Below are 18289 nucleotides of genomic sequence, written 5' to 3'. Positions count from 1 at the left end.
CACCACCATGCCCGGCTAATTTTTTATATTTTTGGTAGAGATGGGGTTTCACCATGTTGGCCAGGCTGGTCTTGAACTCCTGACCTCAGGTGATTCCCCTGCCTTGGCCTCCCAAAATGCTGGGATTACAGGCGTGAGCCACTGCACCTGGCCCCAATTTTTAAATTTATTCAGTTATTTATTTATACCCTCATCATTGTGGGGTTTTTTTGTTATTTGTTAGTTTGTAGTGCTTCCATACTTTCTCCTTCTTTTTGTTCTTAATTTCCTCCAATCTTCTAGACCTAGTATAGGTTCATGGTTATTTATTTTATACTTTGGATTATAATCTAACATACTGCATTCTGTAATATTTTGCTCAAGTCTTTCCGCTTTGGCCTTTGGTAGCTCTTTCACTTGGCTCCCATGTCCCTTGAAATAACCTCATCATTGTGGCTTTGTTGTTTGTGTTTGTTTTAAGCACTTCCTTACTTTCTGGTTACCTTATTTCTTTTTAGTCTTAATTTCACCTAACCTTTGAGACCTGGTTTATCAAGTAGTCTTCCTGACTCCTCTCATTCAAATGAATCTCTACCAATTTCACAGTTCCTACTGGTTAATAATTTTGCCATCATTTCAGCCATTGTTTCTGTCTCCAACTAATATATAAGCTTCTTAAATGAAAGAAAATGTCTATGCCTTTTAAAAATATCAACCAGAGAACTTTAAGAGCCTAAGATATGTGTCATAGCAGTAAGAAAAATAAAATATGCATTTGACCTCCCTTATTAATAAGAAACCCAGTTTTATTTAACTTTTCAAATGATTGCATGTTGTCTCATCCAAAAGGTATATTTGAAATAATTTAAATTTTAATCACCAGTGCTTTTAATTATTATAGTTGACTACAAAGAAGAATATAATACTACATTGCCACAGTTTATGCCATATGAAGATGGTATTTACAGTGTTATTCAAAAAAAGGTAACGTGGTATGAAGCGTTAAACATGTGTTCTCAAAGTGGAGGTCACTTGGCAAGCGTTCACGACCAAAATGGCCAGCTCTTCCTGGAAGATATTGTAAAACGTGATGGATTTCCACTATGGGTTGGGCTCTCAAGTCATGATGTAAGTCTTGCTTTGCTTTCCAGAAACTTTTCAAATGTGTTATTTTGAGGGTTAGAAATCTGAACGTAAAGTATTAATACAAAGTACAACAATAGATGAAGTACTGGGACTCCGTTTGCATAGCATGGTGCTTTCTTACCTTTTACAACATAGAACAAATAGAAAATTTTGGTGCAGAATGCACTAGGGCAAATGCTCAGGCCATCCCAAGGGCCCAGTGGATGAATATCTCAACAACACCTCTATAGCCTAGTTGGGACAGACAAATTGGAAAGCTGGTAAAAATGAAATAGCATAGAATCAGAAAACCCTGAGTTTCAGTACCAGTAGTGGATCTTCTATTTATATGCTGGGTGATCATGAGCAAGTTATTTAGCCTTTGCAACCTTATTTCCTCATGTAGAAAATCAGGGTAATAATAATTTCATTGAGACTTTAACACAAAAGTTTATATAAGTTACCATCTAAAATTCTCCACGTGGTTAGGACTAATAAATGCATACTTTCTTCCCACTTTTCCTCTAGAAAATTACACTACTTAAGATATATTCTGCTAGTAAACACATCTGTGCCACTATTTGAATCGTATTATTTAATCATTTATGTACTTACAATAAAGTCTTGTATACAAAAAATGGTTATCTATTGAGACTAGAGTTGTAGTTCTAATTTAAATAATCTTTAGAACAAAATTTAGGGCAAAATTTTTTAAAAGGATAGCAAGTTAAGATAAATTCAAGGAAAACTCAAAAATAGTCTTCCCATTTTGAGTTTCTTGGGAAGTGTTTCTCTTTTCTAGCTCCCTACTGCTTGATGTCCTCTGTAGTGTGAAAAATGTAGCCAGAGACACAAAACACAAAACTATATAACATAGAAAACAATATTCAGAACAATATGAAGGTTGGAATTATAAATTTGTCATTGTGACAAATGGAAGCCATTTGCATGTTGTTTAATTTCAAGTGTTACGTAAACTCATCCTTTAAAAAAATCTAAAGACCAGGTATAATAACTCTGTCTCTAAGTTTAAAGTTCTCCATAAACAGTGCCAGAGCAAATGTCCCGAATCAGTGCATCAGAAGTCAGTCAGACCTACAATAATAGTAGGTTCAGACCTACAATACTGGAAGCAAATAATTAATATTCCATTATAATATTTCTTGAAGTATGTATGTTGTTCTTTATATTCTTTTTAAAGTCATACATCTGGGTTCAGATTATCTCTATTATTCTTACAACAGGGAAGTGAATCAAGTTTTGAATGGTCTGATGGTAGTATATTTGACTACATTCCATGGAAAGGCCAAACATCTCCTGGAAATTGTGTCCTCTTGGACCCAAAAGGAACTTGGAAACATGAAAAATGCAACTCTGTTAAGGATGGTGCTATTTGTTATAAACCTACAAAATGTAAGACTTGAATTTCAGTAACAGTACATTTACTAAAATGTGACATAATTTATGCACATAATTAAATGCTCAGTGGAATTTTTATTTAAAGATTTATTCACAAATTATATGAAAATGATTTTGATACTTTGTAAATGGAAACAAATACAATATAAGCACTCGGGGAATTTGTTCCCAAAGACTTTCATTTGTTCTGTCACCAGGTAAATTCTACCCTAGAATTTGTGAATTCTAATTTCACTTAGCAATGTTTTACAAAGGCTGAGATGCTTATTTCAAAAAAGGGTCCCACACATATAAATTTGGGAAACACGTCATGTGATTTATCATATTAAAGGTTCTTATCTTTTTTTTTTTTTTTGACAGTGTTTTTTGCTCTGTTGCGCAGGCTGGAGTGCAGTGGCATGAACATGGCTCACTACAGCCTTGACCTCCTGGGCTCAAGCAGTCCTCCCACCTCAGCCTCCTGAGTGGCTGGGACCACAGGCACGTGCCACCACACCCAGCTAATTTTTAAAACATTTTGTAGAGATAGGGTCTCACAATGTTGTTGAAGCTGGTCTTGAACTCCTAGGCTCAAGCAATCCTCCTGTTTCAGCCTCCCAAAGTGCTGAGAGTATAGGTGTGAGCTACTGCACCCGGCCAAAGGTTCTAAGAGAGTTTCTGTAATAATGAAGTCTGTTTAACCTTGTGTAACCAAGCATTTTCCAAACTTACATGATCCTTAAAATTTAAGGGAAGAGCCCCTTCCATTAGAGGCTGGACTTAGGGTCACCCCTGGTGGATAAAGCATGAACCTTGAGGAAGATCACAAAAAAAAAAAAAAAAAAAAAAAAAAACCTGCCAGAGGCTGCAGAGGCCTGCAGGATAGGCAGGGAGGTGGTGGCATTAGTTTCCAAAGCCTCTGGTTCTCAGTGCTCACCATGTTTTCTGCTCTGAAGAATCTTGAACGGCAGATTCAACATTTGGTTGAACAGATTCAGGCAGAAGAAGATGTGAAAACTTTAGAGAAGCAGGTTAATAAAAGAAAGGGAGAATGATATAAACAATGAGGAATCAAGGTACAATCAAGAGCTGACTTCTCAGTTGTTAGGCACAGAAAACAAATGTAACTTTTTAGAACAACAATTGGAATACATGAGAAATAAGGCATGCAGAAATAGAGAAACAGACTTTATGGGATAGAGAATGATAAGATGACCAGACGTAAGTTCTGTGCTCTGCCAGGTTGAATAATGCCTCCTCCCCAAAGATTGCTGTCCAGTCAGAACCTTAGACTGTCACTTTATTGAGAAATAGAGTTTACAGATGTAGGTAGTTGAGATGAGGACATACTGGATTATGGTGGGCCCTAAATCCAATGACTAGTGTCCTTATAAGAGGGAGATACAGACATACAGAGGGAAGAAGGCCACGTGATGACAAAGGCTGAGATTGCAGTGACAGAGTGATAAGCCGAGGATTGTTGGCAACCACCAGAAGATGAGAGGGAGGCACGAGACAGATTCTCCATTAGAGCCTCCAATGAGAACCAATCCTAACCCCTTCAATTCAGACTTCTAGCCTCCAGAACTGCGAGAGCATACATTTCTGTTGTTTTAAGCCACCAATTTTGTGGAATTTATTATGGCAGCCCAAGGAAACTAATACAAGAGCTAACTTTAAAAACTGGATCTTCAAAAAAACCAGAGAATAACAAGCATTAGTGAGGATGTGGAGAAAATGGAACCCTTATGCATTGCTGGTAGGAATATAAAACCGTGTAACCACTGTGCAAAATGGTGTGGCAATTCCTCAAAAGCATATACATAAGATTACTATGTGATCCAGCACTTCAGGTATATACTCAAAACATCTGAAAGCAGGGATTCAAACAGGTGTTTGTCCAACCATGTCATAGCAGCATAATTCATAATAGCCAAAGATGCAAGCACCCCAAGTGTCCATGGATGGACAAATGGGGAAGAAGCCTTAAAAAGGAAGGAAGTTCTGATGCATGCTGCAACACAGATGAACCTTGAAGACAGTATGCTAAGTGAAATAAGCCAGTCACAAAAAGACAAATACTCTATGATTCCATTTATATGAGGTAGTACCCAGAGTTCTCAAATTCATAGAGACAGAAAGTAGAATGGCAGTTACCAGGGACAAGATGGAAGGGAATATGGGGAGTTATTGTTTAGTGGGTATAGAGTTTCAATTTTGCAAGATAGAAAAGTTTTAGAGATGGATGGTGGTGACAGTTGTACAGCAGAGTGAATGCATTTGGTGCCACGGGACTGTACACTTAAAAATGGTTAAGGCCAGATGTGGTGGTTCATGCTTGTAATCTCAGCACTTTGGGGGGCTGAGACAGGTGGATGGCTTGAGCCCAGGAGTTCAAGACCTGCCTGGGCAACAGAGTGAGACTCCATCTCTACAAAAAAAATTTTTTAATTAGCTGGACACAGTAGTGCATGCCTGTAATCCCAGCTACTTGGGAAACTGAGGCAGGAGACTCTATTGCACCCAAGAGTTTGAGACTGCAGTGAGCTGTGATTGCACTACTGCATTCCAACCTGGGTGACAGAATAAGACCCTGTCTCTAAAAACAAAACAAAACCAAAATGGTTAAGATGATAAATTTTATGTTATGTGTATTTTACCACAGTTAAAAAAAATGGATCTTCTTGAACAGGAATATAACACACTTACCACGATGCAGGCCCTTCCAAAAATAAAAGAGTTGGAAGCAAAACTTCATGAAGAACAGGAAGAAAAAAAAATGTATGCAACCTAAGAGACCCCAGTTGCAGACTATACTAGAAACAAATAGACCAAACATAAGGCATTTGCTTATGTTGCCAGTGTGAGAAATAATTAAAAAAAAAAAAAAAGAGTCAAACCCTTCAGAAAAGTTCCCTATCCTCATGATGCCGTGATAGCCAATGTTCAAGAAGTTTTGCATTAACAGTTGAGCCCAGTGCAACACTAAGTAATCAGCAATATACCTTTGCCCAACCATTTTCATCAGAATAGAAAATATCAAACAAGAACTTACTAGTAACATTTCTTTTCAACAGCAGCATTAATGAGGAGTTGTGAGAAGTTCTATAGATTGTATAGATGAATTTGGCAAATGCATTTTGATCTGCAGCAGCTGGGAAACTTACCCTGGAGTCCAACTGCTGAACTGAAGACTTAGTACTCAAATTGGTAGCATTAGTGAGAAGAATGGAGGCAAACGCCAATCAAATAACCAAAGTTCAAAAAGATCAAGTCTGGTTTCTAACAGAAGACAGAGAAGCAGCAGAAGGAACCAAGGGCCACTAAAGAGTCTCTTGATGATGAAAGAAACGGCAGCCGCCATCCTTCTCTAATCACAGAGACCACAAGTAAGGACTCTGCCAAGCAGAGATTTGGAGAAAAAAACAGGAAATGCCTTTACTTACTGAAGGACATACAGACCATACACAATGCATCACAAAGCAATAGTCTGGGTTGAGATTACTGACTGGTACCAGGTCAGATATTTGATTCAGATAATCTGTACCTCACTAATACAACATTGACAATTTACTTTCCAGTTTTCATATGCTCTTCTGTTGGGATTAAAAACAGGTGTTAAGGGGCAAAAGCTGCATTCCCCAGGCTGCTTCTGTTACTCAGCACAATTAAAAATCAATGTAAATGGAAACCAGGGGCATTTTTAAGAGCTAAGAAGCCACTCCTAGTCTTTTTTTGTTTGAGTGATGTTGTGGTGCTGATGTATTACGCTTTGTAAAACAAATTAGCAATTAAAAAAAAAATTTTTTTTAAATAGTTCTTTTATGACTAAGTAAAACTAGATTTATTTCGATTATCAAAATAAAAAGGAATCCAAGGGGCTAAGCACGGTGGCTCATGCCTGTAACCCCAGCACTTTGGCAGCCTGAGGAGGGCAGATCACTTGCGGTGAGCGAATCACTTGAGGTGAGGAGTTTGAGACCAGCCTGGCCAACATGGTGAAACTTCGTCTCTACTAAAAAAAATAAATAAAAAAAGGAATCCAAAGAAATAAATAATTGTAATTATTATTTCAGAGTAGTTTCAGGTCTGCTTGGCCTGTCTTTACTTCTTTTTCTAGTCTTTCTCATTGTTTTTACTTTAGTCCAAATCAGTCTTAGAAAGCTAAGGCATTTTCTGCTTCTATCATCTACGTTTTTTAAACGGTATTCCAAAAAGTTAATTAAAATATGTATTTATAGAGTGTGGGCTGTGGCTTTCTCTGGTATGAATTAAATGCTTCTTAACCGCAAAAGCAACAGTTCCAATCAGGGACATTGAATTAGATTTTGAATTAGACATTGAATTAGTCTGTTTTTTCCATGCATTGTTATAACTGTGTCTAACATTTTTATAGCTAAAAAGCTGTCCCATCTTACATATTCATCAAGATGTCCAACAGTAAAAGAGAATGGGTCACGGTGGATCCAGTACAAGGGTCATTGTTACACGTCTGATCAGGCATTGCACAGTTTTTCAGAGGCCAAAAAATTGTGTTCCAAACATGGTGAGTTAAAATTTGTTGATTTTCTTATGACTCAATAATTTTTAGAAATGTTTGTTAAGGATGTAATTTGAAGCAATGATTATATTTTTGAAAATATTTTTAAAGCACTTTCCATTTCTAATAGCACTATAAACTAATTGCCCAGTGGTAAGGAAATGGTTAAGTATCTTATGACATAGGAACTCAATGAAATATTGGAATAGCCATTAAAAATGCCAGTAATCCCAGCACTTTGGGAGGCCAAGGCGGGCGGGTCACGAGTCAAGAGATCGAGACATCCTAGCCAATATGGTGAAACCCTGTCTCTACTAAAAATACAAAAATTAGCTGAGTGTGGTCGCACACACCTGTCGTCCCAGCTACTCAGGAGGCTGAGGCAGGAGAATCACTTGCACCCAGGAGGCGGAGGTTGCAGCTAGCCGAGATGGCGCCACTGCACTCCAGCCTGAGTGACAGAGCAAGACCCCATCTCAAAAAAAAAAAAATTATCAATGTTAATAATAAGTACATGGAAACTAGTAAGTGGGAAGAAGTAGAATTTTAAAGTGGTGGCTGGGCGTGATGGCTCACGCCTATAATCCCAGCACTTTGGGAGGCCGAGGTGGGAGGATCACGAGGTTAGCCATTCAAGACCAGCATGACCAACATGGAGAACCCTTGTCTCTACTAAAAATACAAAAATTAGCTGGGTGTGGTGGTATGCACCTGTAATCCCAGCTACTCGGGAGGCTGAGGCAGGAGACTCGCATGAACCAGGGAGGCGGAGGTTGCAGTGAGTCAAGACTGCGCCACTGCACTCCAGCCGGGTGACAGAGCAAGACTCCATCTCAAAAAAATAATAAATAAAATAAATAATAAAAAATAATAATAAATTTAAAATAATAAAATAAAAGTGGCTAAGTGAACTGCTAAGCAAAACTACTGACGAATTGAAATGGTTTTACCTATAGCTAGACATGCTTAGAAAAAAGAATTAAGAGGTAAAATTTTTGTAACGTTAACTAAGTAGTAAATAAAAATTATAGTTGTTCCACTGCTTGGTTATTAATACATAAGCTTAGCCTCACCAGGGTAACAAATCAAAGTAGTATGGTTGTCCATCCGTTCTGCAATAGGATTGGCCGCATCCTCTGACCACCACAAAGGACAGGGATTTTTGCCTTCAGATTTAGCTATTTTAGAAAGAGTAGCAATGATCGGCTCTTTCCCATGACAAATTTGATCCATAGTCAAACTGTAAAATGACTTCTAGGGAAACTACCTAGAGTATTTCAAAGACCAAAATTTGTTTACCTGCTTCCTTGGGTAGCAAATTAGCCAGGTAGATGGGTGGCATTTATCTAATTTATTCTGATAACCATTGTAGAGACACTTGACTGATTGAAAAATCTTCTAATTACTGGGAACTTTTGTGTGGGAACCATTGGGTGTTATACCTGTATACACATGATGGGAACTGTTGTAAGCTATATGTATGTTTTGAAAGTCAGAAACCTTTTTCTCCTAAAGGAGAAAACAGAGTGGTTTACTGTAAAAATAATATGTAGGTTAAGCACTTCAGACTTGGAGGCATGAGGGTCTGGGTTCAAATTCCAGCTCCCACATATCCTAGCTAAGTGACATTGGGAGGTTATATAACTCTTTCTCTTTTCTCATCTGAACAGTGAGAGAGGGCTCATGGGTAGGCAGTTCCAGGGCCAAAAAAATATTGACAGATAAATAGTTTGAAGAAGCACAAAATTTATTTATACATGTTTGGAAGTGATTTTTTTTGGAAGTACTTATAAAATTTTGACCTAAATACCAGTTTTTAAAAACTGTCTCTGTGTAAGGCTTGAATTTATCAATGATCTTGTTAATAATATATATATTTTTCAAATGGCTAGTTGAGAATAAACTACTTCTCTAGTTTCCATAAAGCTAATTGAGAATTTGTTTTCCTTCAACAGATCAGTCTGCAACTATCGTTTCCATAAAAGATGAAGATGAGAATAAATTTGTGAGCAGACTGATGAGGGAAAATAATAATATTACCATGAGAGTTTGGCTTGGATTATCTCAACATTCTGTTGGTAAGTGAAATAATTGTATGTGTAGTGTGCAAAGAGAGTTCTAACTCATCCTAAATAACAAGTCATCCTTGCTAAAGAATGTTAAGTGATGGCTAATTCAGGTGCCTCTTATGGATAAATAAACTAGGTCGCTGGCTGTTCTGGACGGTTATAAATTTTGAATGAATCCATGAGTTAACTTAGCAGTGATGGAAACCACTAATGACACAGAAAATCATGTTTAATAAAGTAGAATCATTCTAGAGGCTTATTTCTGGGATCCTTGGATCAACATCAGGATATTTTCTTCTCAGCAATGTCTGTGTCCCCACAAGGAGCCCATGCCTGCCTTCTCTTAGAGTTCTAGTGTCTGTCATCGCGTGGATTTGCAGCTTATAACATTGTTGTTCAGACAGTTATCTTCTTGTTATTCCCTTCTCTCTAAGAATATTTTTTACCATTGGTTAAAATTAAATCTTAATAGTAATCTTTAAAAACTGGCTTAGTGTTAGGTTGATGCAAAAGTAATTGCAGTTTTTCCCATTACTTTCGCGCCAACCTATAAAATTGCAGATAATTGATTCAAAGAAAATTTGTGGAAGGATTTTTTAATAAGAAATAGTAGATATAGATAAATGCTTCTTATATTATTCCAAAGTTATTTCATACCAATATTATGTAAATAGGGTTTGGGTGAACTTGGAATTGGTAGAAATAAATTAAGAGTACAAATATGACAGAAGAGAAAGTTTTTTCACATTTTATGCAAAGTTGAATTTTAAATTATTAAAATGTGAATTCTAAAATGTTAAGTACTTGTCAAAAAATACAAGGATTCCAAGTTGTCCAAATGAATCCTAAATCGTGTTTACACTGTCACCACAAGGTGGTGCCACTTCAGCTGGAAAACAAAGATGAAGTCCTGGGGGTGGTGTGGGAGAAGGGTGGGGATGGAGGTTCCTGCACCCTTCGTCTTCCACCAGTATGTCTTTAATGATATGACTTTTTAAAATTAGACTAGGGGAAGTATATGGGTCCTTAGAAATCTCTCCCTCACAAAATAAATGTGCAAGTATTCTACACTTTAATTGAAACACCACATTCTCTATCTGTGTTGTCCAATAGAACTTTCTACAAAGACAGAAATGTTCTATATCTGCACTGTCCAATATAGTAGTCACTGGTCACATGTGGCTCTTGAGCACTTGAAATGTGAGTAGTGCAACTGAAGGACTGATTTTTTTTTTCCTTTTTAATGCATTTTATTTTAACAAGTAGCTATCATATTGGACAGCACAGTTCTGATGAGTTACATGAACCCCATGCTTGTAACTTACTAGTTTAGTGTCAGTAAACATAGTTATATTTAATTTCTTTCTTCAGACCAGTCTTGGAGTTGGTTAGATGGATCAGAAGTGACATTTGTCAAATGGGAAAATAAAAGTAAGAGTGGTATTGGAAAATGTAGCATGTTGATAGCTTCAAATGAAACTTGGAAAAATGTTGAATGTGAACATGGCTTTGGAAGAGTTGTCTGCAAAATGCCTCTGGGTAAGTATGGAACCTGTCCTTAGGAAACTTTTTGCAGAACAGTCAGGAAATAAATGCACAATCCAATTATGTACAAAATTCTGTACTTGGTCTTGAAGTATTTAGTCCTTAAAGTATATCCAAATATCTTGATTAAGTCATAGAGATTTCCCCCTGAAAAATAGATTACAAGGGACAATAAATGCACAAGATGACTAGGACTCCAGTCTACATTTCATATAATTCTTTCCTAAGAAAAACAGAAGTTGCCAGGGTATTAGGGAAGTAATTTCTTTTAAAATGCTCTTGAGATGTATTTTATTCTATGGTTTGATTATATAAAAGCTTAAAGGTCTATTTCTGCAGTTAATTTGCTTCCTTTCTTCCTAATCCTATAAAACTCATGGTTAATTTTAAAACAATGCAAAACTGGATTTAGTTATTGAAAACATTCAGGGTATCTATAAAAAATCATAATTTGAACTTACATTTCATTATGAATTAATACTCAAAATTACCATTAAAATATTATATTAACTTCATTTCTGGAGAAAGAGCTCCAAATTTTTCACAGTAACATTTTTAAAGATCTTGCATAAAAATTTTGCTTCTGGTATGTAAATATTAAAGATAAAACCTCAATTCTAGGTAATCAGTATCCATGTATACACACATTGAGTCAGTAAACAGAGTGTCTACTATATGCCATGCCCTGTTTTGCACACTGGGATGCACCTGAGAACAAGACAGATAAGGTATCTGTTCTCACAGAAATTACAATCTGGTGAAGAAAGAGAAGTAAATAGGTCAATTTTTTAAAGAGAGGAAAATATCAAATTGTTATAAACTCTATGTGATGGAGACTAGGTGGATAGCTACTCTAGGATACCAGGGAAGACGCCTAGAAGCAGGAGACATTGAAGCTAAGATCTAAAAAATCAAGCCAAGCAAATATCAAGGGAAAGGGCATAACAGACAGAGGTACCAGTTGGAGCAAAGAGCCTAGGGCAGAACGAGTTTGCTGAGCGCTCAGGGAAGAACTGACAGGTAGGTGCTAGACATACAGAGCTTTGGAAGCAAGGCTTGAGTTCTGGTTTTATTCTGAGTGGAATGGAAAGCAACTGGAAGATTTGGGGGTTGGGTGGGAGCAGAGTTAGGTTGTTGTAAATCAAAAGTTCTATGTTGGCCATTTTGAGTTATCCATAGAGGGATGAGATGTGTAATGTGCATAGCAATGGTGTGTAAAGTCATGGAACAGAGCGAATCCATCTGGGCAGCATGCAGATAAGGGGCTTGGAACAGCAGCTGCACTAAATGAACTCATCTGAGAGGCTTAAATCATTTTGAAGCAAATAATACTTTATTTGGCCCCAGGTAAGTCAATCACAAAAATTTATAGCTTTTAGCGATTTGCTATCAAAGTAGGATAATATACAGGTGGTGATATTCCCAAATTGGTGTTAGGAAGGGAATGTGAGAATAATCACAGCACATTAATGTCTTTGGAAGAAAATTCCTATCTCAATGAAGAGGATTTGAATGAAAAGGAAAACACATGTGAAAAGAAATCACTCAAGTGTTTCTTTTGATCTGATGATGAGTTTGAATTCTATGTTAGTGCTATGAAACAATCAGATTTATTATGTCTGTACACAGCTTACAGGTTTACGTGTGTGACACAACCCATAATGTATAAAATCAATAATGATCACTTTTGTATTCTCTCCTCCAACATCAAACCTTTTCCTGTTCCAGGCCCTGATTACACATCAATAGCTTTCGCAGTTGCCACACTAAGTATCTTAGTTCTCATGGGCGTACTGATTTGGTTCGTCTTCCAAAGGCACCGTTTGCACCTGGCGGGCTTCTCAGCAGTTCGATATGCACAAGGAGTGAATGAAGATGAGATTATGCTTCCTTCTTTCCATGACTAAATTCTTCTCAAAGTTTTCTAATTTGCACTAATATGTTACAAAAAATTAGTCACTTAAAATGTCCCAGTGTCAGTATTTACTCTGCTTCAAAGTAGAACTCTTAAGTACTTTTTCAGTTGTTTAGATCTTAGGCATGTGCTGGTATCCACAGTTAACAGCCTGCTAAATGCCATGTTTATCACCCTAATTAATAGAATGGAGAGGACTCCAAAGCTGGAACTGAAGTCCAAATTGTTTGTACAGTAATATGTTTAATGTGCATTTTCTCTATATGAATGTGATTGGTAACTAGGATATGTCTATTTTAATAGAAGTTTTTTTAATAAAACTTCTTAGAAAATTAAAATTGGCATATTACTAGGTGACATGTCTACTTTTTAATTTTTAAGAGCATCTGGCCAAATGCAAAATTAGCACCTCAAAGTAAAAATTGAACTGTAAACTCTATCAACCTTGTTTCAAAATAGTCATTTTTAGCAATGGGGAAAAATAAACAATAAGACATGCTTACTTTTTAATTTTAATTTTAATTTTTTTTTTTGAGAGTGATCTCTCTCTGTCACCCAGGCTGGAGTACAATGGCGTGATCCTGGCTCACTGTAAATCTTCGCCTCCCAGGTTCAAGCGATTCTCCTGCCTCAGCCCCCTGAGTAGCTGGGATTACAGGTGCCCACCACCATGCCCGCCTAATTTTTGTATTTTTAGTAGAGATAGGGTTTCACCATGCTGGCCAGGCTGGTCTCGAACTCCTGACCTCAGGTGATCCTCCTGCCTCGGCCTCCCAAAGTGCTGGGATTAGAGGCATGAGCCACCGCACCTGGCTTCTGCTTACTTTTTATACAGCAAAATGATTCCTCTTGGCAAAATGCTTCTTATATTATTCCAAAGTTATTTCATACCAATATTATGTAAATATGAAGAGTTTTTTTCTGTTTATAACTGTTCATAAAACAATGACTTTTAAAGATTTAGTACTTAACATTTTCTGAAGTGTGGGAACATTATTTTTAGATTGAGTAGGTACCCTGTAGCAGTGTGCTTTGTATTTTCTGATGTATTACATGACTGTTTCTCTTGTAAAGAGAATCAACTAGGTATTTAAGATTGATAATTTTGCAATTTATGTACTTCACATAGCATGTCAACTTTGGACTAAGAATTTTGTTTTACTTTTTTTACACGTGTTAAACAGAGAAAGGGTCCATGAAGGAAAGTGTATGAGTTGCATTTGTAAAAATGAGACTTTTTCAGTAGAACTCTAAACCTTGTGATGACTACTAACAGATTTAAAATTATGAGTGATTAAGAAAACATTGCTTTGTGGTTATGACTTTAAGTTTTGACACCTAGATTATGTTCTTAGTAATAGCATCCACTGGAAAAGGTGAATGTTTTATTCAGCATTTAACTTACATTTGTACTTTAGAGTATTTTTGTATAAAATCCATAGATTTATTTTACATTTAGAGTATTTACACTATGATAAAGTTGTAAATAATTTTCTAAGACAGTTTTTATATAGTCTACAGTTGTCCTGATTTCTTATTGAATTTGTTAGACTGTTAGACTAGTTCTCTTGTCCTATGATCTGTCTACAATTTTAGTCATTAAGACTTTCCTCCAAGAACTAAGCCAAATTGATGTGAAAAGCACAGCTGTATATAATGGTGATGTCGTAATAAAGTTGTTTTATCTTTTAAGTAAAAGTAAAAATGCTGGAGTTGATCCTTATTGGAAAAAAAAATCTCTAGATTGGGTTTTTTATGTTAGGCATACAGTACAAGAAATAAATTGACCACCAATTGTGAAGCGAGGCATTTGCTAAGAGATTTTGTGTGCATTTTTTAGAGAATAAATAGGCTGGGGGTAGTGGCTCACACCTGTAATCCCTCTTCACACTTTGGGAGGCCAAGGCAGGGGGATCATTTGAGCCCAGGAATTCAAGTTCAGCATGGGCAACAAAGCAAGACCCCATTTCTACAAAAAATAAAATAATTAGCCAGCTGTGGTGGCACCCATGTGTACTGCCACCTACTCAAGAAGCCAAGGCAGGAGGATCCCGTAAGCCCAGGAGTTTGAGACTACAGTGAGCTATGAACGTGCCACTGAACTCCAGTCTGGGTGACAGAGCAAGACCCTGTTTTGAAAAACAAGTCGATATTGATCCAATTGCTGAATACTGGAGAGGCAAAGTCAGATAAAATTGGATTCTAGGAATTAGGAAACCAATGACCATCTTAGCCAATGGAAATGTAGCAGAGTGGTGAAGCCAGAATCCAGATGGAAGTGAGTTTAAAAGTGAAAGGGAAGGCCAGGTGTGGCACCTCACGCCTATAATCCCAGCACTTTGGGAGGCCGAGGTGGGTGGATCGCTTGAGGTCAGGAGTTTGAGACCAGCCTGACCAACATGGTGAAACCCTGTCTCTGCTAAAAATACAAAAATTAGCCAGGTGTGGTGGTGCATGCTTGTAATCCCAGCTGCTTGGGAAGCTGAGGCAGGAGAATCGCTTGAACCCAGGAGGCAGAGGCAGTGAGCTGAGATTGTACCATTGCACTCCAGCCTGGGTGACACAGCAACACTCTGTCTCAAAAAAAAAAAAAAAAAAAAAAAAATTGAAAGGGAAATTAGGAGATGAGGAACATGAGATTTCAAGAAGTATGATGGAGACAGAAAGGAAAGGGACTGGGCTAGAGGGGAAAGAAGGGTTGAAGAAGGGTTTTTTTCTAAAGGGGAAAGAAAGAGGTTCACAAGTTTAGAAGCTGAGAGGAAAAACAAAAACAAAAATAATGGACAGAGCAGCTGATGATGCAGTGGGGAGAGGGAATCATTAATGGAAGATCTTGGAGAAGATAAAATGAGAGGCGCAGTCCTAAGCAGAAAGAGGAACTGGTTTGGGTGGGTTGGGGAAGCATGCCTTCTTCTCTGAGGCCACAAGAGAAGAACTGCAGATAAGCATTTGAAGGTGTTTGTCTGTATGTAATGGTCTCCCATTTTCTTGTGTACTAGAAGGCAAGGCCTGCTGAGAAAGATTGGTAGCAGATGGGGTCTTTTAAAAAGTTTAAAAATTTTTTAGAGACAGGGTCTGGCTCAGTTGCCCAGGCTGGAGTGCAGTGGTGCAACTCTAGCTCACTGCAGTCTCGACCTCCAACATTAATTTTTTTTTTTTTTTCCTAGAGACAGGTGATTTCAATGTTACCTAGGCTGCTCTCAAACTCCTGGGCTCAAGTGATCCTCCCACTTCAGCCTCCCAAAGTGTTGGGATTACAGGCATAAGGCACCACACCTAGCCTGGGATCTTAGCTTGAAAAGAGTAATAAATTTGAAATACTCAATGAGAAAAATAGGAGAGGACACTGACTAAGGTAAAATCAAATACAAGGATTGCAGAAGAGCAATAGAGGGCCCAGATGAAATTAAAAGCCATATTGTTTATAGTGACAGCCATCGGGAGTACTGACTGATTTCCTCCACCTATCCTCAGTTGACTTCAGTAAAGTTGAGGAAAAAGAGAGCAAGGGCCGGGCGAGGTGGCTCATGCCTGCAATCCCAGCACTTTGGGAGACCAAGGCGGGCAGATCACTTGAGGTCAGGAGTTCAAGACTAGCCTGGCCAACATGGTGAAGCCCCATCTCTACTAAAAATACAAAAAACTTAGCCAGGTGTGGTGACGTATGCCTGTAATCCTAGCTAGTCGGGAGGCTGAGGCAGGAGAATTGCTTGAACCCAGGAAGTGGAGGTTGAGGTGAGCTGAGGTAGTGCCACTGCACTCCAGCCTGGGCAACAGAGTGAGACTCTGTCTCCAAAAAAAAAAAAAAGCATGAAGAAGAAAGCGGAGACCACAGGTTCTGAGTTGGCCAGGTGAGCACACCAGAGGAACAAGGGGACAGAGGATGTGGTATCCCAGCTGGGTGGAGAAGGGAGAAAGAAAAGGCTGAGAAAAATGCAGGCAAGGGCCTGAAGTCTGGCATGAGTCAAAAGAGGACGTAAGTTGGAGTGAGAGTGAAGGAAAAATTAAGGGTATGAGGTGTAACTGGAGAGTAAATTGGAGAGTGAAATATAACAGTACCCACATACAGGCAATAAGTAGTCTATTTCATCAGATTAGCATCAAAAATGAGGCAGTGTGCACCAGAGTTAACAATAAAATAATATAATTTTCTTTAGCCAAATGACTTAAAATGACAGTGTTAAAATAGGTTTTGCCTTAAATAGATTGATTCATTAGGATGTTAATTCTATTGGTAAATGTAACCAATATTTGAAAAGTAGCTTAACACAAAGAAAACCACATTGATAAAATATACTTTGGTGCCTGAGGTGGGTTGGAAGAGATAACTTTCACAATTACATGATTGCTTAGAACTGTCCATTTTTACTTCTGTAATTAGGAAGGCAAAAGAGTCTGGAATCAAGATGTGTCAATATTCCAACGTAGAGTACCTTTGGAAGGATTCGCTCTGGTCTGGAGTTTGGTATATAATAAACCCATTATTGGCAGCCTGAGAAGAAGAATGGAAGTAAATAAGTTAAGCAAGACCTTAATACTTTGGCAAAGGGGCAGAACCTGGAATAGGTGGGAGAGTCCAGCACAGGACCTGGGCTCTGGTTCATTTGTTAGCATTCTCTGTGAGCTCACAGGGAATCACATCCCTTCTTTGGGTCACTCAATTTCCTTACTAGTAAATGAAGATGACCCCTACCACATCTAACACTCTATGACTCTCCTTATAGACCCCGTGGGTCAAATTTCCTTGGTGTAACCACTCTGGATTATCAGAAGTGTGGAAAGGGTTAGATTTTATTTTTTTAAAAAAGAGTAATTTTTGAGCAGTTATAGATGTATACAAAAAATGTAGCAGAAGGTATAGAGTTCCCATGTACCTCCTTACACATACCCCAGTTTCTCCAATTATTAACATCTTGCATTAGCAGGTACATTTGTTACAGTGGATGAGCCAATATTGACAAATTATTAACTAAAGTCTATTGTTCACACTAGGGTTCATCTTTGTTTTGTGCATTCTAAGGGTTTTAACACATATATAGTGATACACATCTACCATTACAGTATCCTACAGAATAATTTCATGGCTCTAAAAATCCTGTGTTCCATCTATTCATTCCCTCTTTCTTCCCACCCCTACCCCTGGCAACCATTTATCTTTTTACTGTCTCCATAGTTTTGCCTTGTCTAAAATGTCATATAGTTGGAATCATATAATATGTAGTCTTTTCAGATTGGCTTCTTTCTCTTAGCAAAACATATTTAAAGTTCTTCCATGTCTTTTTGTGGCTTGATAGCTTATTTGGTTTTAGTACTGAATAATATTTTATTGTTTGGATGTGCCATCGTTTATCCATTCACTTATTGAAGGACATCTTGGTTGCCTCTAGGTTTTGGCAATTATGAATAAAGCTGCTATCAACATTCATGTGCAGGTTTTTGTGTATATGTAAGTTTTTAACTCATTTGGATAAATACCAAGGAGTTGTGATTGCTAGATGGTATGGTAAGAGTACATTTAGTTTTGGAAGAAGCTTCTAAACTGTCTTCCAAAGTGGCTGTCCCATTTTGCATTTGCACCAGCACTGAATGAGAGTTCTTTTTGCTCCACATCTTCGCCAACATGTGATCTTGTTAGCGTTTTTGGATTCTGGTATCTAATAGGTATGTAGTGGTATTTCATTTTTGTTTTAATATACAATTCAGCAATTACATATGATG

The 18289-nt window shown here is 37.6% G+C and overlaps 1 protein-coding gene across 1 annotated transcript in view; it reads left to right on the top strand.

Annotated features, from left to right (window-relative positions):
* Positions 1–14276, top strand: part of LY75 (lymphocyte antigen 75) — a 94412-nt gene extending 80136 nt beyond the window's left edge. The window contains exons 30-35 of the mRNA XM_025405438.1: positions 881–1107; positions 2349–2517; positions 6899–7048; positions 8998–9120; positions 10483–10650; positions 12385–14276. Coding sequence (XP_025261223.1) covers positions 881–1107; positions 2349–2517; positions 6899–7048; positions 8998–9120; positions 10483–10650; positions 12385–12563 — 1016 coding nt within the window. The 3' untranslated portion in view covers positions 12564–14276. The remainder of the gene's footprint in view (positions 1–880; positions 1108–2348; positions 2518–6898; positions 7049–8997; positions 9121–10482; positions 10651–12384) is intronic.
* The last annotated feature ends 4013 nt before the right edge of the window (positions 14277–18289 follow it).

The sequence above is a fragment of the Theropithecus gelada genome, chromosome 12 (assembly GCF_003255815.1).
Source record: "Theropithecus gelada isolate Dixy chromosome 12, Tgel_1.0, whole genome shotgun sequence".
Lineage (NCBI taxonomy): Eukaryota > Metazoa > Chordata > Mammalia > Primates > Cercopithecidae > Theropithecus > Theropithecus gelada.
This window is presented reverse-complemented; position numbering and strand designations above follow the sequence as displayed.